The following is a 24,676-nucleotide window of genomic DNA, read 5'->3' on the forward strand; positions in this document are numbered from 1 at the left end:
TGTCCCACTGGCACCTGTCTGCACCTGACCTTTAGGATCTGTGTAGTGAGATTATACAGACTCCTCTGACAAAAACAATTGGCTGGCAGGCTGTATCAAACACTATCATTTTGAAATCTTAAAGCTGTATTTGTTTTTGGTGGCCTGCCAGTCACATGCTATTAACAAACCCCATCTGCTTCATACTTTTCTCTCACACCAACTGACCTAGCATCCCCTTTCACTACAGCCATAAATCTCGTCTTTGGTGTTCCTCTGACCTTCTGCCCATACACTGACAGTCCCTCCTCTGTATATTCACCATGTTAATCCAGCCTCTTGCCAAAAACATGATTTGAAGTTGGCATTGCTAACCCTTACAGCCCATCCCCACCTTGAACAATAAGAACCACAGTATTTTAACCTAGTTCAAGTCCACCATTTTCAAACAGTACAATTTTTGATGGGGATGCTTTTTCAGTTGGATTTCGGTACTACAGCAGCAATTATTTCAAAACTGATCCAAATGTGTTATGTATCTATTAATTACCCCAATAATAACCACAGAACAGCTTTGTATACCCATTTCTGAGTATCCCTTTTCATAAAATAAATATGTCAGACATGTACATCCATGTAATTTGTGCACAACTAAATAGCTCCCCAAAATATATTCACAACTCAAAAAACTCTTGCATTGCATTAAAGAAGGAATATTGTGCTTGTGTGTCTGCTCTAGAGTTATAATCTATGACGCCTGTGGATCATTAGGTTATAATTTCCACAGTTTAAAAGGGCAATTTTCATCTAAAACAACTTAGAAAACTGTGGTGCCCAATGGGAGCTGACATCGCCGTAAATGTCATCACAACAAAGAGCCAGCACCTTCAATGGAGAGCTGCACATCACACTAGAGAGCAATGGATTAGTTTTCATTTGTACCAAAATGACTGCAATGCTGCTACCAAATCCTACAATATCACCGATTAAGAAAATATAATTAAAGAGTGATTGGCACAAAACGCGATTAAAGATGGCTCAAACATGCACGAATCACTCCAAATACCCCAGAAACCAGGATACGTACTCACTCTGACACATTCTGTAGAGTGGAGTGGACAGTCTTTTTCCTTACCTTGCCTTTGCGTATGCAGGAGTTTATCGTTTCAAGGAGATCAGGCTTATTCTTCTCACTTTTAGGCACTTCTATGATTTCTTTTCCTATCAGCTCCCCCTGTTGGTAGCCCATTATAGACTCGTAGGCCGGGTTCACATACTGCCAAAGACAAAGCAGGACAAATCAAAGTACATATGACAGATTTTTATGATTTTGATTTCATTTAGTGGGATAATAGATCTTGAAAATATAAATTATAGTTTTGTTTCATTAACACATGTTTGAGTAACCCTTTATTATTAGTCTGTTTACATCTCCAAAGCTCAAAACGCTCTGTTCCACCTTGTGATGCCATGAAGCGGTAGTTTTCAAGTTAACGGCTACATTTTACCTTTAGTTCAGTGGATTAGAAATTCAACAACTGAAATTATCCAAATGATTCTAGTGAAGGTGCACGGAGTTTAAAAACACAGTGGATACCTCTGTATTACCGCACAGAGGTGGCATCAGACATTTTTGGTTGGAGGAGCCAAGGAGTTGCTAAGGTCTTCAATGTGGGTGCTCACGTGACATGTTAATTTAAAACCTTTTAACAATGGAGCGTACCACCCACCCGCCTACCATGTTTGCGTCACGGTTTTAAACAAGCGCTGAATTATTTTTTTATTGGAGTCTCATTTTGAACATTTTTAGTCGAGATTGGATGTGCTATGAAAGTGGGGAAAAAAAATCTTTTGGGGGAGCTATGGTGGTGCTTTGACCATTCTTGTGCCCCCTCAAACCTCACATAAAACCACCCCTGTTACCACATGACATCACAAGGTGGAACAGAGTGTTTCCTGTTTGAGAGAAGAGCTCAGCCTAAATATGCGTTTGTGTGTTAAACATGTGTGAATGAAACAAAACACAACTCCAGGTCTGTTTGTGATGAAGAAACATCATAAGAGATCACAAAATGGCGTAATACGGGCCCTTTAATAAACCACAAAGACTTAATTCACAACAAACACATTTTTTTCAAGAATGATTCACGCTTAATAAATTAGTAACTACTCAAAAAATGGCTTAGGGGTATAATTAAAAGGTTAGGTTGAATCATTGCTAATGCTAATCAAAGCTATTTATTATAAAGTCAGAATTCTCGGAACAATCTCAAAATCCTAGCAGGTTAGGATACCGCGAACTTAGTGAGGTCTTCGTGGAAATGAGAAGCCAAAGGGAAAGAAGGAGTCTCAAAAACACAAGCCAGAACTTGAAAGAACAAGCATCAGCTAAAGAAGGAAAGCTTATTTAAGTCAAATGTTTATGTCCATGGTGCTTTGAAGTCTATAGAAAAGCCCCATTCAGAACTGGGATCACAAGACATGAGCGTGCACACAGCGGAGACACACAGAGCGCACGAGGCGAGCCAGGAAAAACAAAAATCAATACAAAATCAATTCATCAATACATGGAACAAACTGTATTTTTAATCTGACCTGAATGACTTGATCCTCAGATGTGATTTCTATGGCCTCTTGGCTCTGTTCCAACGCTGTGAAAAGAGCGTTCCCAGCCCTGAACAAGACAATGAAATCAGTTATTCAATTTGAACATGTTTTTATCTGCAGGGAAATAGTACAGACTGGGCTTGTCTAAAGCACTGAAAATGAAATACTAATCGATAATAAAACTAGTATCAAAACTAGACACTCATTTGAGAAAGTATTGACACTATAAAGTCCCATTCACAGGACAGAAATGAAACTTTCCTGAAAAGCTTTAGAATGATCTTGAGCTGTATTAGAACAAGTATAAGACACATAGACTAGTACACACCCATGGACCACTGAGGGAGTACACACATATAAGTACACAGATATAAGTACACAGATATAAGGCCACTATTTAATTTTGAAAACCACATTCTATTGTCTAAAGAAAGTGTTTTTTTTTTAGTTTTTTTTTTTTATTATTGCTGTGGTAGTTTAGTTTCATGGCAGTAATAAGAGAAATACAGGTATACTATGCAGTACGTGTGGCTGGAATTTTATATAAATCCCATTTTAGTCCCCAAGTACAAAGAGTGAAAGATACAACTTAAGCCCGCCACACACTGCAGGATTTTTCAGACTTGTGCAAATTATAGTGTAGAGTGTGGTGGGCTTTAGATCAGGGCTTCTCAAACTGTGGTCTCAAACTTTCATTTATTCTAGTTAGAGTTTAGTTTAGAGTTCAATTTATCCACTATTTTGTCCTCCTTTAGATAAGCTTTTGTTTAGAACCACAGTGGAAATTATGTAGACCCAGTTTTAGACCTGGTTTAGTCCTAAATTAAACCTGGAATAGTCCTGTTATAGACCTGGAATAGTCCTGTTGTAGACCTGGAATAGTCCTGTTATAGACCTGTTTTAGATCTGGATTAGACCTGGAATAGTCTTGTTATAGACCTGGAATAGTCCTGTTATAGACCTGGAATAGTCCTGTTATAGACCTGGAATAGTCCTGTTATAGACCTGGAATAGTCCTGTTATAGACCTGGAATAGTCCTGTTATAGACCTGGAATAGTCCTGTTATAGACCTGGAATAGTCCTGTTATAGACCTGGAATAGTCCTGTTACAGACCTGGAATAGTCCTGTTATAGACCTGGTTTAGATCTTGTGATACTTTGAGAGCCAAGTCTTTTTTTTTTGTCCTTCTTTGGATAATTTGTTGTTTAGAACCACAGTGGAAATGATGTAGTCCACTTTTAGACCTGGTTTAGATCTGGTGGTACTTGGTGTGAAACGTTTGAAAGACACTTGACTTAGATGTTACTTAATTAAAGGCATAGTCAAACGTATTTAAAGCTTCTGGAGGCAAACATAAGACCGATGAACTTGCATTATTGTTTTTATCATCGTGTATTATCAGTATAGTGAACTGTGTGCATCATTTGACTGAATTATGATTCCTAGTTCTGCAATAAGCCATTTGTTTCCAGCAATACTGTCACTGATTTGGTACTTAGAAAGTCGTTCCCATTTTATCTACAGCTTCGTAAATTATAGTGAGCAATTGTTTGGTTACTGTTAATACAAGATACATCCAGAGTCTCATGTAAACAAAAAGAGATAAGGATGGGCCTGTCATTATAGTCTTATAGTCCAATATATGACAGATGGACCAATGTTATTTGGGGTCAGTATTTATCATGTGGACTTTTTCTTTGTTACTAATGCGGAACTTTTTGCAATTTTTCTGTACTATGTAAAGATTTGAGCGCTGGGTTAAATAAATTACTCATTAAAGACACAAACTAACTACTTAAGCTACTAATTCGGGTAAATGGTCATATTTTTATTTATTTTATTTAACACTTTTCCACCTTCAAGTGACTCAAAAGCTCTTTATATGAAGGAACCACTCACTCATTCACACACACACACATTCATACACCACTGTATATAAGACACTGGGGCAAGATGGGTTAAGTATCTTGCCCAAGAACACAACAACAGCATTCATTCTCTTTTTCTTTTTTTTCTTTTTTTTTAACAATTGTGTACATTTAGAATAGTTTTTGTGATAATTCTGCTTTAGTGGTATAAATTCATTTCAGTATTATCGTTTATCATTTATATTTTTTCTCCGGGAATATATCGCTCTCAAAATGTTATCACGCCAGGCCTAGGAACATGACGATATATCGGTAGGTTTCCCCAGATATCGATATCAGTTTGATATCGAAAAGCCCGTCTTCAGTTTGTCTTTAGTGTCTCGTTTTTGTCATTTTGAGCAGACTAATGAGAAAAAATGACAACAGATTTTTACACAATCATACAACTAATTATTTTAACTTTTCATTGATAAGATTGTACTTTGCCATGAAATATTTAAAAGGTAAATCCACAAATGTTGAACCAGATCATTTTTATTAGTGACTGAACCCAAGAACTCACTGTATTACAACAGAAATACACATTAACTGATCTGTATTAATTATTATTGGCCGATAGAATGTTGCGATGTCACCTGAAATCCAGCAATACACACATTTAAATATATACTTTTTTATCTTTTACAACAGTTTATAATACGTGAACTTTTCCATGATTTCAAAACGGGCACATACCTTAGTTTGAACTGCGCTCGGACCTCGCCGTGCTCCAACTGCAGCAGCTCGTTATAGCAGGCCATCATATTGGCATTTTCCACGTATCTCTGGGGTCAAAGGTTAACGACACAACAACAATTAGACAAAGGAGCCTCGTTACAAGGTTAGTCACATCTTACCCCCCTCATGAGCCTGGAGAAAGACTGTGCTTTTCGAGTAGGTGCAATAGTTTGGGATCACGCTGGTCCCGTTACACGTCAGAAATATAGTGGGAAATCGTTAACGTGGAATTGCTCGTTTGGTTCTTGTGAGGATGTGTTTTGAGCAGCGATGGAAAGTAACAAAGTAAAAATAGTAAAATACTGTGATTAAATATACACTTATGTATCTGTACTTTACTTGGAAGTTGATACTTTACTTTTACTTCACTACATTTGAGAGCAGATATCTGTACTTTCTACTCCACTACATTTTTGAACTGCACTGAAAAGTAAAAGTATTTTTTATTATTGTGTGAGACCTGCTGAAAAGGCTGAGGGTTTATTTTGAAGGCGACAAAAATATACAAATATAAACAGCTAAAAAAAATATATATATCAGTTGTTTCTACTGAACAAAATTCACCTCAAATCTCCATCAAAATCACTTATAAGACCTGAAAATACTTTTACTTTTTACTCTTCAAGTACGCTTTTAAATGGGTACTTTAATACTTCTACTATTTTTCCATGTGATACTTTTACTTTCACTCGAGTATTGTTTTTTTTTTTTGCTACGGTATCTGTATTTTCACTTACAAACAAAACTACTTCTTCCACCACTGGTTTTGAGGAACATATTTTTCAGGTCAAATGAAACTTTATTTCTAGAGCAAATTTAAAAACAAAGTCAGTTGACCGAAGTGCTGAACAGGCCGTAGTAAAATAATTTTTGGGAGAATTATCAAGATGTCAACATCCAGACAATATTATAGCTAATAAACGATCCTATATGTGCAAAAACCCGCAGATTGTCCTGTTAAAGTCTGGGTCGAGGTTCAAGAATCCCACAAAACATGAATGGATTGAAGAATTTCCACGTTCCAGTTTTATTTGAAATATATTTTATAGTTTTGTTTATTTTTTTAATTTTCAATCAGTTGTTTTTGTAGGCTTTTAATAGACTTTCAACTTTATAGTCTGATTTGTACATCTCCAAAACAATAAATGCCATAATTCTAAGTTTCTCAGTGAACTTCAAATTATAGAATTACGTGTGATTTTAAAGTCTTTCTTATTCAGTAAAACACTTTGGATTACTTTGTTTATCACCATGAGACAAAGGCAAGTTTATTTATTTGTACAGCACTGTTGTACACAAACACATGTACAGCAAAAGTAACAATATTTTCTGTATAAATGAAATAAGACCACTGTTGCCATGGAAGCTAATGTAATCTATAATATTCATCTCATACCGGAAGTTGCCGAGGGACTACAGAGCTGTTTAAATCCTCCAGAGAATAGGTGATAAGTGTCGACTTGTTGGTCACATGAATACTGATCATTTTACACAAATCAGCATTACTTTATATCGAATTTTTAAGGAGAAACTTTTCCCAAATTTACCATTGAAAAGAATAGTTTGGAGCGTTTAGAGGCAAAAGTGGACAGGGATGAATAAGGTGAATAAGCAGATTTTTATTCTACTCTAATACCGTCTGCTTAACACTTGGTTTTGGTTTATAAATACATTTGATTGGATATTATTTGTGGTCAATATCTTAGTATATCTTACTTAAACCATTTGAAAAGCAGCGTAAATATTTCAGACAGTTCTGTGTTTTTTTTCCACCCCCCACGTCAACTGAAGTGTCAACTGAAGTCTAACTTACTAAAACTGATCTAAAAATAACTGCTACTCTTACACTTTGACTGTTCACTCTTCTGGAGCTGTTGATAGTCCAGTCTAGTGTGCGGATGCGATACCGATACAATACTGGGAACGGATATCGATGCGATCCAGGAAATTTGTCTGGATTTGATATCCCAGTTCGACCTTTAACTCAATGTAATGCGGCTATTACAATAGACTTTCTACTGTTCTGCTCTCATAATGTTTAAACTTTTATTTACACAAAGCTGTTCAGTATAAATAACAATTACATAATACACTTGGATCAATTTTAGAGCAAGTTAACTGTGTTTTTTTGGGGGGGAAATGCCATTCCCAGTGTGTATCGGTGGCGTTCATATTCTAAAATGTGATGATGTCATACTCCCAGATTGGGGGGGGAGACAGTTTTCCCTATTTATTACACTGTAGTTTGCCATGAAATATCTAAAATAGAAATTATCAGGTTCAACTTTTGTGAATTTACCTAAGTGACTAGACCCACCAAACAGAAATCTGCATTTGCATAATATTCATTTCAGCTGCCCCCGTCTGTGTAAAATATGATTGGCCAATAGAATGTTGTGATGTCATCTGAAACCCAGCAATACACTTAGACTCAAAGTATCGATATCGGTATAGGAACTGAAAAAGCTGGATGCATCTCTGGTCTGGTATTAATAACATACAGTGGTCATAATAACAGTTTTGATTACAGTTTGTTAAAAAAAATGATTTAGACTTTAGAAGCACCTGCACTAAATTTTTCCATGTGTATTTGAGCCAATTTTGTTCTTGCTCCAGTGTTGTATAAGCAGCTCTTGTACTCAAAATAGGTCTGCTGTGTACTGTCTGCTTTTAATTAGAAAGCATTTTATTGTCCGAGATTCAAGAAGTGCGTTGTTAGCATGCTAGTTGTGGTTAACTTCACTGTGACGGCAAAGCTACGGTTTCTGAAAGTTGTCAAAAGTGCTTATAAACTCATCGTGGTGGATAATTAGAATGCTGGAAATGCGTAAGGTAAGTGAGGAATAACTTTAGACCTTTGCAAAAATGAAGTAGCTCTGTTTTTCACATTTAAAGGGCCCGTATTATGCTGTTTTCTGATCTATATTATAATGTTGTTTCGTCATCACAAACAGACCTGGAGTTGTGTTTTTGTTTCATTCACACACGTTCAACGCACAAACCCTGGATATTAGCTCTTCTCTCAAACTGAAAACACTCTGTTCCACCTTGTGATGTCATCGTGTGGTAATACAGGAAGCGCTCCACTGTGTTTTTAAACTCCACACACCTTCTCTAGAATCATTTGGATAATTTCAGTCCTGGAATTGCCGATCTCTATTGAACTAAATGTAAATAGTAGCTGTTAAAATGAAAACTACCACTACATGACATCACAAGGTGGAACGTCGCATTTTGAGCTTACGAGATGTAGACAGACTAATAAAAAAGTGTTACTCGAACATGTGTGAATGACGCAAAACTCCAGGTATGTTTTTGATGAGGTAACATTATAACATGGCTTAAATGTCACAAGAGACAATTTTCGGTAATATAGGAGCTTTAAAGACGGCAAAAATCAGGTAAAGTGCCTTTCACTTTGGAGTTAAAACCTTTTGCACCTCATTGAACATTGTTTGGGGTTTATCCCAAATGTGCCGCCAAAGCTTTGTTCTGTGTTATTAATAAACCCTGCCTGGATTTCACTCTAATGTGAGTAAAAGATTATCCCTCTCAAAGTGCTCTACACAAGTTACCTCACTTTCAAAAGCCAAAGAGTTTAATAATAAAACAGGACAAACTCACCCTGTTGAAGCCAGCATTGATGAGGGGCATCACAGAGGCTTCCTCCCTGTCTGGCCTAAAGAGAGAAGAAAATTATGCATAATATGAATTTCATATTAGAGCCATCAAAAATTAGACTAACCACATGTTATTAAAGTTAAATTACAAAATAATAAAAGACAGGAAGCTACATGAGCAGTGACTATGTGGTGTTATGGCTTTATTTACCTTTGCCATAACAGTGGACATAGCTAACGTGCTAGCCGCCACGTTCCAAATTGGAAATGCTAATGGGCGTGCTTCTGACTCCATCAACTCTGGCTCCAATTCACTTTACATTGAAAAACTATGTCCCCTCTCTCTTTAACTGCTGCTGTTAAGCTCATCATTTTGGTCTTAAAACGTTTGTATGAACCCGCTCTACATGATCCTGTTTTTTTTTAACTGAACTATTGTGTCTGTAAATCAAGATATGAACATTAAAAACAGACAAATCAGACGTCTTCTTTCCCAGAGATCGCTCCCACTAGCATTAGCAACAAGTTTGATTGACAGTGTTGCCAAGTGTCCGCTCCCTGCTAAGCCAGCGGTGCGGACAGGAAGGAGCGTTACCTTCAACAGCCTCGCTCCGGATTCGCTCTTTGGTTGCTATGATACTCGTGGCCAGAATTCCAAATAGGGAACTCTGCTCCAAATTGACCCCTAAACCTGCTAGCCTCGGTGACCTTCATTTGACTGGAGCTGAATGCTGAAGGGTGACGTCACACTCACTTCACTTTTTTATCCAGTCTATGATGCAAACCAAAAATGTGATCTTTATCTGATTTCTGAAGTTATCAGGTTATTCAAATGTCATCTGAGTAATCTGGTTTCTTTCTGACTGTCCACACCTGAGCAGGTTTGACAAGGAAATATATTTAAAAAACGAATGCGGCAAAGACAAAAGTAAAAGCAAAAATGTTAAAGATTAAAATAGTACGGTAATTTTAAAATGTATTGTATTTTGTCTTATATTTAATCCATTGATTATATAACACATATTCTCAGGTGTTTTTGAGGTTCACATTTTTTGGATGAATGTAACTCACATTTTATTATGGGGTTATGTCATTATTCTAGTATCTGACTGCAATTCACTGGGAACATTCACGTGGCCAGTAACAGAGGTCACAAAAACTTCATTGTAATTAATCAAATCATTATTGTAATTCATATGTGACAATAGGCTCTGTGCATGCTAGCTAGCCGACTGTGTCTGAAAGCTAACAGTCACTTTTATTAAAATCTGAAAAAAGACAATAAACAATTCAAATTAATTAAAATAAACACTACCCAATTATTTTATGTGTAGAATACTTCAATTTGTAGTGTTGTTTTAATACTTATTATGTCAGAAAATCAGCATTAGCGTTAGCATTGAGGCACAAACATCTCTCTCTCTAAATACATAAGCGTTCACAACTGGAATAGTCTTTTTTTTTTTGTGTGTGTAATTTTTAACATGTTGTCAGTGACGTCCACCTGCAGCGCCCTGTTCACTGCCTGATCTTTAAATATTAGCGTGACTCTGCAAAAACCTCATATGGATAAAACTGGACAGGAAGTAGTGACGCTAACAGTGAGGTTTTTTGTCGTATGTAAAAATGGGCAGAGACTGTACGTAGTTTATCTGGACAAATTATGTATTGCTTATGTTAATACAAAATTTGTTATACTGAAAACTTATTTAAATCACAGATAAATAAAGTTTAGCCAGTAAATATGTACATATTTTGAGCTAGCCTGCGTGTACGTACCTTTTCACAACAGCAACTATCACAGTGTTTTCTGAAGAGATGACCGATCTGATTGCCCTGAAAGCAAACACACAAAAACAACATTATTGAAGTGAGCGAAAGATGGAAAAAGCTTTTGCATCAATCAATATGTCCATTATATATTATACAGTCAGTTTTTCCAGTGCATAGAGGCCCATCGTGTGCCCCACTTCTGGTCAGTTCAAAGCACAGCACATTTTTAGCTTAAAGGGCCCATATTACACCATTTTTAATCTGTTATAATGTTGTTTCCTCAGACCTGGAGTTGTGTTTTGTTTCATTCACACATGTTCAACACACAGACCCTGAACATTTAGAGTTCTTCTTTCAAACTGAAAACACCTTGTGATGTCATGTAGCAACTCCATAAACCTTCACTAGATTCATTTGGATAATTTCAGCCATGGGATTGCCAATCTTGACCAATTAAAAGTTAAAAGGTGACACTTCATGACATCACAAGGTGGAACAGAACATTTTCAGCTTTGGAGATGTAAAGAGACTAATAATAAAGGATTACTCAAACGTGTGAATGAAACAAAACACAACTCCAGGTATGTTTTTGATGAGGTAACAACATTCCAACTCAGCTTAAAGCTCACAAGAATCAGTTTTGCGTAATATAGGACCTTTGACATTTACTTGGCATAATGACAAGGATTTGTAACTCTGCAAAAAAAAAAAAAAAGCATTAAAAGGAAGTAAAAGCAATTTGTGATCTGGCTCAATTGACATATATATATATATATATATTATTACACAGGAAGTGTAATTAAAATCAAAATTGTAATTGGACTCTACCGTCATAAAAACATTGCATATAAAAACATTCAATAAATATCTTGGTAATTATATGTTGTATTCACACAAAGTGAATACACCGTATAATTACCCACAAAATACAAGGAAATGCATTATTTCCTTGTTTGGAAGCTGTCACCAGATGTTTGTTTTTGAGGTAATCTTTAATAGTTTTAACTATAGACAATGCACTCAATATTCAGATTTTGCAAATCTCCAAAAAACAATAGGCTCTGTGCATAACTTAACCTCACTGTTAGCATCACTTCTTCCTGTTCAACTATATCTCTATGGAGGTTTTTGCCGAGTCATGTTAAAATGTATAAATATTTAAAGTTAAGGCAGTGGAGAGAGAGCTGTGGGTGGATGTCACTGACATGTTAAATACTACACAAATAAAATTAATAGTTCATCAGAGGACACTTCTGTGTTTAGAAAGAGACATGTTTGTGTCTCAATGCTAACGCTAATGCTAATTAGCTAATTATAAATAATTGTTTATTTTATGTTTTCAATTATGTTTTTAATAAAAGTGACTGTTAGCTTTGAGACAGTTAGCTATCTAGCGTGATGCTGTGCACAGAGCCTGTTGCAATATCATCAGTTTTTTTGATTATCTCCCACCTCTAACTGCAAAATAATCCTAACTACCACAACAAGCTCACGTTTTACATAAGCAGCCCACTCATTCAAAAGTCCCAGGGAGCAGACTGAGCCCTGTGGTGCAGCTCCGTGACCAGGCCCAATCCTCTGAAAGAATGCAGTGAGAGGAGCCACTCATGGAGCTGTGGTTTTGAGTCAGGCCATTGGTCATAAAGGGCCTTTAGTTCAGCCGTGAGTACAAGTAACATATGGACCGTCCAAAATGAATAGGGTTAACATCCACGCGCAGCGCCGTCCCAAATGAATGTGTGTGAGTGTGTTTTTGGTTTGGGCACAGGCTAAAGATAGAGAGAACACGGGCAGGCTGCTCATTTCTCATAGACATGGCTGAAGCAGAGGATCAGGGGAGAGAGGGGGAGAGAGAGGGAAAGAGCTGAACTTTCCATATATAAAGCAAAGGCAGAGGTTGTATTGTAGAGTGACTGTAGGGTGGACATTAGAAGTGGGATTTTCATGATCTATTATTATATTATAAACCAGTGATACTTATGTTTAATGCTGCTCTATGTTCAAACACTGAACATGCCGTCTACTCTGTCCCACCCACTCCACCTCCAACTGCTCAGCATCCGTGTGTGTGACAAATGTTATCATGTATATTATATTAAATAGAGAAAATACACAACTCTCAGACATTGTACAGTTCTTATGCTGTGTTCCTGGCAACTGGGTGATGGTTTATTGGGTTATTTCCCACTTGAACGTTACAAGTTCTGACCTCAGTGTTCCAGCAGAATTAACTCGTATGTAAACAATATGGCTGATGCTTATAAGAACCTCTTAAACATTTTAATTAACAGGATATTGTTGGATATAACCTGTATCAAATGTATGTAACTCATGTTGTAAAGCGGGAGTTCATTGACCATATCCCAGGTCACAAGTAGGAATTACCAGTTTGAGCAGCGTTCCAGAGCATTTTTACAAGTCGGAGGTGGGAAATATCCCAGTTACCAGTTGCCTGGCACTCACCATAAGTCACATGATTTACACCACAATGGGCATTCAAGAGAGTCTGGCTGCAGCCGCTGTATTAAGCAAAGCTCCACTCGAGTGTAGTCATTTTAACAGGCACACGGTTAAAGGGACGTTATGTAAGATTTTAAATTTAAATCCACCTGTTTTTTTGTACCTGAGGCATAAAGCAGTTGTAATGCTGACTTACTCTTAATTACAAAAACATTGGACATGATGGAGAACTTGTTTATGTTATAATTTGGTATTTTATTTGTATATACAGGTTAAGACACTGGCAACCCGAGTTCAGATGTGAATGCTGTTCCTTTTTAAAAACAGTAGGCGACATGGATAGATGGATAAATATTATAAAATTAAACACAAATAATTAAAAGTTCTTCATGTATAGTTTTTTATAAAGGCAGGTGTCAGGCGCCTCACCGGCACAGCGCTTCTGCGTCCAAGTGTCTGGTCTGTCTGTGGTCGATGATGACGAGGTCGTGCTGCTTCTCCACGAAACATTCACGAGCCGACTCCACTGTACGCGCCAAGCTGAAGCGAAAGCCCGCCTTCTCACACGCCCAGCAGAAGCCATTACTCTGACTGTCTTCTTTGGCAAAAACTAAAAGTACCTGCAACACAGAAAAAAGAACGAGGAAGTCAAAAGAAGAGTAACACGTAACTGAACTATTAACTTAATGAGTTAAGAGAAAAATAAATGGTTTATTAAGAATGATTCAGGCTTATCAAAACATAACTAAAAAAAAAAGCGTAAAGAGCCAAAAGGTTGTGGGTTAGAGTCCAAGGTGTCGGTAAGTTGGTGTATTTAAATCCTCAACCTCAGAGAACAGAAATGTCAACTGATACTAAAATCTACTCATGGTGACAGTGTCGCTTTATTCAAATACCACCAAGTGAAAAAAAAAAACAAGATTAGACTTTAAGGATGCACTGTGTAACTTTTCTGGTGGGCAATCCGATCTTCTCCATATAGACGGAATCGCTTTGTCTGGAATGTTCCACTATATGCATTTCACTGACACTTTATTTCTTATTGCATGACACTTTATTCTTATTGCACAAATTTTATTCTTATTTAAATGACTTTATTTTTATTCTTAAATTCTATCCTGTGGTTGTGGCATCTGGTAACTAAGAGAATTTCCCTTCGGGGATCAATAAAAGTGATTCTGATTCTGATTCTGATTCACCGTAGTGAAAAAAAAAGATTTTTATAGTGACCTGGCTTGCCTCTCCACAGATCTGACCTATAACTTGTTTTTTATCTCCAGTGGGATACAGTTTAATGCCTTACTGTATAAAAGCAATAACATCTCCATGACGACAAACAACTGACCTCCACCTGAAAAACTTGCAGTGCAGCTTTAAAATGTGAAATTAATTCCACAGTTTTGTTTTATGATCTGTGAATGTTCTCGTCTCTGTCCATTCATACATGTAATCGAAAGGACAAACTACTGCAAACATCCCATTTGATATGACCTACCCCCATGCAGCGAGGTCAAGGTATTTAATCCTGCTCTAAAATGATCTGTGACACAGTTAGTGACGCTAGCTCCGGCTTTTTTTTTTTTTTTTTTTTTTTCAGCCTTGCATTGCACAGAGCGCCCTCTCAGCCTGCATACTTTCATATAGGCCATGTGCTGCTTGCGTAAATACCAAAGGAGGGATTTTCAGGCCCGCCTCCAAGAGCAGAGCAGCACTAAGGCTAGATACATGAGTCACCCAGTCTCACAAACGTCATCCTCGCTCCTGGCAGTTCCCTCAAATGAACGGGAAGAAGGAGAAGTTTGTTCTGCACACACCGGTTTTGCATCACACCTGTAAAATTGAATTAGCCGAGACTTTGTTGAGAAAACTGAAGGTACTGTCCCGGCCACAATGAGCAGACAGAGGACGGCTTGTTTTAAAATAGTCCTCATAATTCAATTTGACTGGAGTTAATTGGACAAAGAAGTCAGCTATGTGTTTTAAATAGAAGGACTTGCTGACCCTTACCAAGGCATTTAAGTTGTCTTGCAATTGGTTGAAGTCTGTATTGTGCACAGTATTAGTTTAGGGGTAAATGCTGCATCTAACCTTAACATCAAGCCTTCTTCATGGCTGGGTTGATGGATTAAAGCTATCTGTAGGTTTTAAAATGATGGAAAGTTAGGACGTCAATAAAAATAAAATAAAATAAAATAAATAAATAAATAAATAAATAAATAAATAAATAAATAAATAAATAAATAAATAAATAAATAAATAAATAAATAAATAAATAAATAAATAAATAAATAAATAAATAAATAAATAAATAAATAAATAAATTAAAATAAAATATCACCTTTTTAATTTTTTTTAATTTTTTATATTATATCTTTTAAACGGAAAAAAGTCTGCAAAATGTCAAATATAACAACAGAAAGCTGAAACCCATATACCCAATAGACTGCCATTTTACATAATTACTGACTACAAGTACTGACTTTTCTGGCAGAAGTAAGCCACCTGCTCGTCTCTACGGAGATTTTATTGGTTTGTCTGGAATGTTTCCTAGACTGGCATTAATACATATTGCCTTTATTCAATTACAGGTATTATTATTGAAGAAAAATACCTCGAAAAACATGTGAATGTCTCCATGGAGATATGTTTAATGCCATAGCAGACACTCCAGAAAAAAGTTACACAGTTCACTTTAAAAAGATAATTCACAAAGTCTATATAAGTGTAGATTTACCCTAATTTAGGTCATAGACTGTATAAAGAAGTGGACAAAGTGAGTGTGACGTCACCCACAGCGCTCGGTTCCCGCAGTTACAGGAGCCGAGTTACATATTAGGAATTCTGACCGCGGGTGTCATAGCAACCAAAGAGCCAATCTGGAGCAAGGCTGTTGAAAGTAACGCCCCTTCTCGCCCGCTCTGCTGGTTTAGCGTGGAGCGGGCACTTAGCAACGCTGTCAGTGAAATCTGTTGCTAATAGTAGCGGGAGCGAACTCAGGGAAAGAAGGCACCTGATTTTTTTCCTGTTATTAATGTTCATATCTGGATTTATGGAAACAATAGTGAAATAATAATACCAGGATCATGTAGAGTGGGTCATTACAAAGATTTTAAGAGCAAAATGACGATCCTGAGCAGCAGTTGCAGAGAGAATATTTGAAACGCGGTGGCTAGCCATGTCCATTTAAGTACAGTCTATGATTTAGCTTTACTTACTATAATAGTTTTACCCAAAATGCAGTGCTGTGTGTAAAAAACAAAACTAAAAAAACCCCAAAACTACAAGATCATTATCAGCACAACTCGAGCATCAAAGCAGAGCACCAGGTTTAACCCTTTCAGTGCATGTAAACCCACAACCTTAATCTACAGAGCGTTCCCCTCACATGTGTCATAAATACATGGGCTCGGAGCGCTGTGTTCAGAACGCTCAGGGAATCGGGTCAGAATTCCACATTGGGATGTTGGTAGAAAAGTCAACATTCCTGCAGAGGTGGAGGGAATGCAGGGTATAAGGCTGTAGTAAGGCTTTTATATGCCAAGCCTGGGACACTATTAAGTACCTAGTTTAAATAGCTAGTTTAATACCTGAAATATCCAATTTGTTTTGTTATTCAAACTGGGAGATATTGACAAAAGTGAATATCTAGATTATTTTTGAGCGCCTTGATAATAATAATCAGAAGATATTAGGTCAATTCAATAGAAATGCTTAAAGATGAGGTTTAAACATCGGATCAGTGTTTCTCAAACTGTGGTACACGGGGCCCTCTGCAGCTTTATTTATATTCAGACAAATCTATGAATGGTTTTGTCCTCTTTCCTGTTTAATGGTGCACCGATACAATACTGGTATCAGATATTGAGGCCGATACTGAACATTTTTGGTGGATTGGATAATGGTTCCAACAAATCAGTTCAGTCATTTTGGTCTAAACTGGTGTAATAAGACGATTTACTCATATATTAATAATTCTTTCAAAGCTGTTCTGTTGTAACTTAATAATTTAAACTAACTAAACACGTTATACTGTTTGTGTTTAAAGGAAATGGAAAGGGATCAGCAGATACTTAAAGCTGAAGTATCGACATTGGTATCGGAACAGAAAAAGCTGGATGGGTGCGTCCCTAAACTTAGAGACTAACGTATAGTTGAGACCTGGTTCAGTCTCATTTTAGGTCATCCGGGTTTAGATCTGGTGGTACTTGGAATGACAAATATCTTCATTCCATTAGACGATTGTGAAAGTGACTATACAAAATATTACCTTGTTTGAACGAGTACAATGTAAGTTTTAATTTAAATTCATTGCTTTTGCAGAATTTTGATATTTTATTTAGTTACTACAAACCTTTTTTTTGTTGCATATCTTTAAAACAACAATCACAGCATTACTCATTCAACTGAACACATTTCGCCCTGCTCTGATTCAGATTAACTAGTGATTAATGGTATTGGTCTGCTGTGGAAGTGAGCCGCCACGGTCCGAGCGCTGAAGCATTTTAAAGACAAAAACACAGGAATACCACATCATTAGGCGGTAGCACATGGCAAAGTGTAGCTCCACACTGTACAATGGCCCATTCAAGGCAGTCAATGTCCAGTCGCTCTATGGACCCTCAGTGGCCTTTGTCCCTCGAGTGTATTGTCCATTATGTGACGTTCTGGTGACAAATGTTTGGCCCTGTTTCCGTGACAACCCAAGGCTTCAATGAACAATACATCCATCAGGAATTTTAGCCATGATGAAGTACTTGGGTTAAAACTGTTACCTAGTGCTACTGTAGATTTGAGAAAATACAAATACAACAAAAAATGTTACACTTTAGAGTTTGCTCTGATCCTTTGCTCTGTTTCAGTGTAAGCTACATGAAAAAAATATCTGTTATAAAGCACTTAAAAATCTTAGTTTTTTGGGTTATGACAGAACCAAAGTCTTGTCAATTTTCTTCTCATAGACTGTATAAAGAAGTGGATTAAGTGAGTGTGACCCATGGCATTCAGCTTCAGTCTGTGAGAGCAAATTTCAGGCAGAGGTCCATATTTGGAATTCAGACAGTATCATAGCAACCAAAGAGCCAATCCGGAGTGAGCCTGTTGAAGGTAACGCCCCTTCCCGCCCACACCGCTAGTTTAGCAGGGAGAGGCGCTTAGAAACGCTGTCAATCAAACCTGTTGCTAACGATAGCTGGAGCAACCTCAGAGAAAGAAGCCACCTGATCTGCCTATTATTAATGTTCACATCTTGATTTACGGACAAAATAGTGAAATAAAAACACCAGGATCATGAGGAGAGGGTTAATACAAACATTTTAAGACCAAAAGGACAAGGCTCATTGCAGCAGTTACAAAGAGATGGTCCAATACTTCTATTTTCTGTTTTTAGCTTTTAAAATTCTCATTAGGATCAAAATCTGGATCGAGTATAGAGTCTATTCTTTAGTATCAAAATAGAGTTTGAAACGTTTGTATCGTGACAACCCTTATACAAAGTAGTCTACACAAAATAACAACTGGAGTGACTGTGGATCTGTGACTGTCAACACAAACACAGCACTCTACCAGATCTGCCTTTTTTTTTTTTTTTCCTTTTTGAAATCACTATTATTTTTAACTTTATCGTCATAACTCCCTTGTTCATTTTTCCACCTGAGCTCACCTGTCTCACTCGCTCTTTCTCCCTTCTCTTCAACTTCAACATGCTTCAGCTACGCACACGCTAGCACAGACTGTATAAGGAAGTGAACTAAATGTACGACTGAAGCTCATGGAGGCAGTTATAGGGATGAATACAGGGGTGATACCAACAATTTAAGACCAAAATGACGAGGTTCACTGCAACAATTACACAGAGAGGTGACAATTTTTCAATGTAAAGTGAATTAGAGCCGATGGAGCCGGAAGCGCGTGCTCTCTTCCTATATGGAACGTGGCGGCTAGCTGGTTTGTCACGTCCGTTTATATATACAGCCTATGCACGCTATACATAAACACTCACTCATGGTTTATTTTTATTTCTTTTTTTTTTTTTGTCTCGTCTACAAACTGTCTCGTTGTTAATATCTCTTAAACCTACAGTCTAATATTTAAAAATGCTTAAATTGTATAGCTATCTGGGTTTAAATAAATACATTAATTAATAAAAAAATAGTAGTTTACATTTATAATCAGATTAGGACTGAAACATATTGCCGTTGTGCCCTTTGCGTGAAACCCACGTCCCCCCCCCAGCTGTAAACACAAGCAGTTGACGTATTGAAAACCCACAGCTTCCTATTGACAAACTGGAGATCGACCGCTAAAATCTATTCAGTGTGTGTCTGTCCAATCGTAATGCAGACGAGCCAGAAACAAGCTCCATCTATAATTCACGTGTTTGCAAAGTTCTTACCTGAAGTGGGTCTTTAAATAACTTCATTGGTCCAAATTGCACCTCTGTTAATGTGGTCTGCAAAAAAAAGACACATACGAGACCTTAGGAACAACGAGGAGACGGCATTTTGAACGGATTTCATACAGAATACACAGAACATAAGTGTGTAAGTGGAACAGAACAAGCAAATACTTCAAAATTCTTGGTAAAACTATCCTTACTGTACTGTACGTGAGTAAACATTTTAGGTATCTGTACTTTACTTAAAGGGCCCATATGACGCCATTTTGTAATCTATGTTATAATGTTGTTTCTTCATCACAAACAGCCCTGGAATTGCAAATCTCTACTGAACTAAAAGGTAAAAGATCATTTTTACTTTTACTTCACTACATTTGAGAGCAGGTATCTGTACTTTCTACTCCACTATATTTTTTTTAACAGGTCTGAAAAGTAAAAGTAGTTTTCATTATTGTCTGAAACCTGCTGAAAAGGCTGAGGGTTTATTTTTAACATGTTCACGATTTGAGCAAACAAAAATATAACAACAAATAAAAACAGCTGGAATTTATTCACTTGTTTCTGTTGAAAATTCAGCACAAATCTTTATCAAAATCACTACATTTGAACCTTTATAAGACCTCAAAATGTGCACAAAATGCTTAATTAAACTTAATACGTTAACTTAAGTAGGTTTTTATCATATGCTACTTTAACTTACGTAAAAGTACAGATACCAGAGCAAAAAAAGTACTTAAGTAACAAAATTGAGTACTTCTTCCACCACTGCACAACCCTGTCTCCTCTATAGTTCACTCAAGTATCTGCCAAATAATTCACCCTCTTCCCGTACAATGGGACCTGCTCAGGGTTTGTCTCCACGGAAACGAGCCCCACGTGGACGCCATCCCAAAAGAATCCTGCTCCGTGTAAACAATACACACGTGAGGGGAAACGGGAGTCTGCACACCGATGCAAATCTATTCAACGTGTTAACCAGTATATCGACAGCACCACCACCAAGATAGAGGTCAGATCTGTGGAGAGGCGACCCTGCTAACTATTCCAACTCTTGTTTCTTCTAACTATAATAGTTAAGTGAATATAATACTAACATTTGCACCTTTAAAGTCATGAAATAAGAGAAATATCTGGTATTTATAGGTCTCATATTACATTACATTACCAACTGCAGTTATAGGTAAAATCTGTGGAGAGGCGAGCCTGTCCAATGTTATAATGCATGCTTTTTAATGTGTTTGAGATATCAAAACACCTGTAATGAAATGAATGGATAGATGTTTAATGCCATGCCATGGAACACTCCAGGCAAAGCAATGACATACAAGAAGTAGCAACAAAAAAGTTACATAGTGCGCCTTTAAATAGACCTGACAAAGGCATAACATGATGGAGGTTAGGGTTATCAAAAGTATCAAAACTCAGATACTAATCGATACTAAAACTAGTATCAAAACTAGATACTAATTTGAGCAGGTATCGATAAAACAATAACAACAGAAAGAATAGGGCTAGCCAGGATGCTAATAGGTGTGAAATCACTCATTAGGGGCTTGAATGACTATGCTAAGTAGGACTCAGGCACAGTGCACACTTAGGGTAGCACAACAGACCTAGCCTACAAACAGAAACTGTAAACAATAGGGTTTTGAGTTTCAGTGTAGTTAGCTCCTCCCTTCACACAGATATAAGGCAGTGTCCAGCAGTAATCTGACCAGAACTGAAGAAGCAGCTTGGATCAGCAGCCAAACGTCTTCACTCCTACAGTATTTTGTGCAGTTGACAGATTTAATATTTTTCATTTTACTATACCACATAGCCTAGTCCCTGTATGGTATGGCTTGCGGATTAGGGCTGCAAGATTAACCACAATCAAATCAAAACTGCAGTTTGAATAGGAACAATTCAACAAACCACTAAGGCTGAAATTTCAGAATTACCAAATTTTCACCCATATAGGTCTGTCATGATAACATATTTTGAGTAAATATAGACAATAAACAAAAATACTGAAACTAATTTATGCCACTGACACAAAAACCCAAGAGCAGATTTAAACCACAAAAAATATTATAAATCTACAATAATAAACAAATAAAATAACAAACAACAAATAAAAACAGCCAAATGAAAAGACTTTAGTACTTTAGTTTGCATCTGTAACAGGACATGGAAGTTATTCATTCAACCTTTTACGGCTTAAATCTGACCACACTGACCCCAAATAAAATATAGTTGTAGTTTTCATATATAGAATAGTCGGTATAATGTCATGAGCACATACCTCATGTATTTCCATAGACCTCTGTCTCTGACCCCACATCCTGCCCCCTAGTGTCCGGTGGTCTACGCTTCTGCACTTGTCCTCCTTCAGGTTTTCTCTCTGTTCCTTTTTCTCTCTTTGTTCCCCTCTCTCTCTGCCCCTTTCAATCTCTATCCCTTTCTCTCTCTCTGTGCCTTTCTCCAACCCTCTCTTTCTGTCCTCCCGCTTTCTCTCTGCCCCTCTCCCCCTTCTCTCTCTGTCCCTCTCTCCCCTCCTTTCTCTCTGTGTCCCTCTTTCTCTTTCTCTGTCCCTCTTTCTCTCTCTCTCTCTCTGTCCCTCTTTCTCTCTCTCTCTCCCTCTTTCTCTCTCTCTCTCTCTCTCTGTCCCTCTTTCTCTCTCTCTCTCTCTCTCTGTCCCTCTTTCTCTTTCTGCCCCCCTTTCTGTCTCTGCCCCCTTTCTGTCTCTCTCTATCCCCCTTTCTCTCCCTCCCTCCCTCCCCCTCTCTCCCTCCCTCCCCCTCTCCCTCCCCCTCTCCCTCCCTCTCTCCCTCTCTCCCTCCCTCCCTCCCTCCCCCTCTCTCCCCCTCCCTCCCTCTCTCCCCCTCCCTCCCTCTCTCTCCCTCTCTCCCCCTCCCTCCCTCTCTCTCCCTCTCTCCCCCTCCCTCCCTCTCTCTCTCTCTCTCCCCCTCTCTCTCTCTCTCTCCCTCCCTCTCTCTCCCCTCCCTCTCTCTCTCCCCTCTCTCTCTCTCTCTCCCTCCCTCTCTCTCCCCTCCCTCTCTCTCTCCCCTCTCTTTCGCTCTCCCTCTCTCTTTGCACACAGCTCTAAAGCCTTAGCGCCAAAGTGAAAAACAGGAAATTGAATGACATTGTTCGTTGGGCCCACGTCAGCACCGACAGATAGAAGGAGTAAACTACTTCCTCAAACCACAGCTGGGAATCCTGGGATACCGGATCCATACGCATCGTGCTAGCGGTTAGCTGCGACCAAAGAGCACTAATACGTTTTAGTATAAAAAAGTCATGATTGATGAAGGTCTAACGAATTCACTTAGTCTGGCAATTAAAATACGACATTAAGACATATTTAATTTTAATGCAACTAAACTTTGTGTAAAACTATCACGGGTATATAATGAGTTTTGTTTTTTTGTTTTTTTATTCATGACGCTGATACCGATTGTTTAGAATCCAGAACAACTGTTGCCAATTAACTCTGCTGCGATTTTCTGTGTGACATGTGCGGCCGATTTGAACCATAATTTTAATTTACTGCATCATCCACAAACCTGTTTGAACACAACTTTGATAAGAGCGGTATAGTTACTATAGTTACATTTTGTGCAGTGACCCCCTCGTACTCAAGTCGACCTGTCGCGATCAGTGATATATATCAAACTTCAGAATATGTGAAGTAAATATAGTCGATAAGCAATAATATTGAAATTCATTAAAAAACTATTCTAAATCTACAATACTGTTAAAAATCATGAGCTGCAAAAAATAAACAGCAGAATGAAACACTTCTTAGTTTGCATCCGTAATGAGGCATAAAAGTTATTAATTCAACTTTTACGGCTTAAATCTTAACATATAAGCCACAAAAAAAAAAAAAAAAAATTCCCAGTAATGCAAAAAAACAACAACAACAAAACAATTTTTATACATGATAAATACCGACCTCCAAAAAATATTGTTCCAGCTTTCAACATTAGGCAGGTGCTTTGCCCAAACAAAATATCGATCTTTCCTGGAGACTGAACGCCAATGTGTAAAACAGTGCAAATATCAGTCTGATATATCAGTCTCTGTCTGTGCTAAAATAATGAACAACATATTATGGTACAGTAAGTACATTTAAATCTTATACAAGCATTTGTGATATTTAAACAGGGCCATTTCTGCAGATTTTGTTCAGTTGAATGATTTCACAGGTGTAAATTTGTCACAAAACAGACCACGTTGTTCCACCAAAAGACATAATTATATTTAATAGTACTTTTTGTCATTAAGAGTAAACATGTTTACTTCAAGTTTAAATGTATTGAGTCTGATTTCGATGAGTGTATTGTCGTGTATTGTCGTGTATTGTCGTGTATCTGAATGGGCTGTGAAGGTGAAATTACACACAAAAGTCATGTCTGCAGGTGTCTTTTGTTTGTATTTTAGTAATGTACTGTGTTTTTATGGCTCAAATGAAAAACAGTCCCAGGCACAGGTGTGGGTGCAAAAATATTGACCTATAAGCAGACACGATAAAAACGTGTCACTGCAATTTGCATAGTTCTGTGGTTTATACCAGTGTAAACACCAGTCTTGCATTTCCAAGTCCAGAGCCAGAGATGAAGAGATTACATTTACAATCTGTTAGCATTAGCCACCAATTAGCCAAGTGTGAATAATTAGCATGTTGCTGGTATCCAAATATGTGCAAGTCTGATTAGAAACAAAACTAGAACAATGAAATTAAATCTACAGTATTTCAATATGTTTTTAATGCTATTTTCATAAGCTACTATAGGGGCAAAAGTCCAGCTGTTGCCAAAGAGTTTTCACCATGAAAAGAAGAGAGATGCATTTAAATCTATCAAACTGGTTCATATCTCAAACCTTCTGGCACATTCTTGTTCGGCAATAGCCAAAACTCAGCCATAAGCAGCACTAAGACCGGCTCTTACTCTCCGTGGGTTACAGAAGGATGAAAAATGAACACCGCTGCCATGGCAAGTAATGATTCAAAAACTAAATATTCTACCTTTTAAATGGTGAAAAGTGCTCAAAATGCTGCCTATAAACTGGACCATCAACTCTGCCATGGATAAAATACTTTAACCTGGTTAAGACCTGGTTGAGACCTCATGGTTGAGACCTAGTTAAGAACTGGTTAAAACCGGATTTAGACCTGGTTTAGACCTGGTTTAGACCTGGTTTAGACCT

General features: G+C 37.5%; 1 protein-coding gene across 1 annotated transcript in view; it reads right to left on the reverse strand.

Moving 5' to 3' along the window:
• pde8a (phosphodiesterase 8A) overlaps positions 1 to 24,676 on the reverse strand; it is a 100,804-nt gene that overhangs the window by 26,521 nt on the left and 49,607 nt on the right. The window contains exons 2-8 of the mRNA XM_033990614.2: positions 19,478 to 19,534; positions 13,516 to 13,706; positions 10,633 to 10,689; positions 8,858 to 8,912; positions 5,192 to 5,280; positions 2,575 to 2,653; positions 1,115 to 1,255 (exon numbers count right to left, since the gene is read on the reverse strand). Coding sequence (XP_033846505.1) covers positions 1,115 to 1,255; positions 2,575 to 2,653; positions 5,192 to 5,280; positions 8,858 to 8,912; positions 10,633 to 10,689; positions 13,516 to 13,706; positions 19,478 to 19,534 — 669 coding nt within the window. The remainder of the gene's footprint in view (positions 1 to 1,114; positions 1,256 to 2,574; positions 2,654 to 5,191; positions 5,281 to 8,857; positions 8,913 to 10,632; positions 10,690 to 13,515; positions 13,707 to 19,477; positions 19,535 to 24,676) is intronic.

The sequence above is a fragment of the Periophthalmus magnuspinnatus genome, chromosome 3, assembly GCF_009829125.3.
Source record: "Periophthalmus magnuspinnatus isolate fPerMag1 chromosome 3, fPerMag1.2.pri, whole genome shotgun sequence".
NCBI classification, from domain to species: Eukaryota; Metazoa; Chordata; class Actinopteri; order Gobiiformes; family Gobiidae; genus Periophthalmus; species Periophthalmus magnuspinnatus.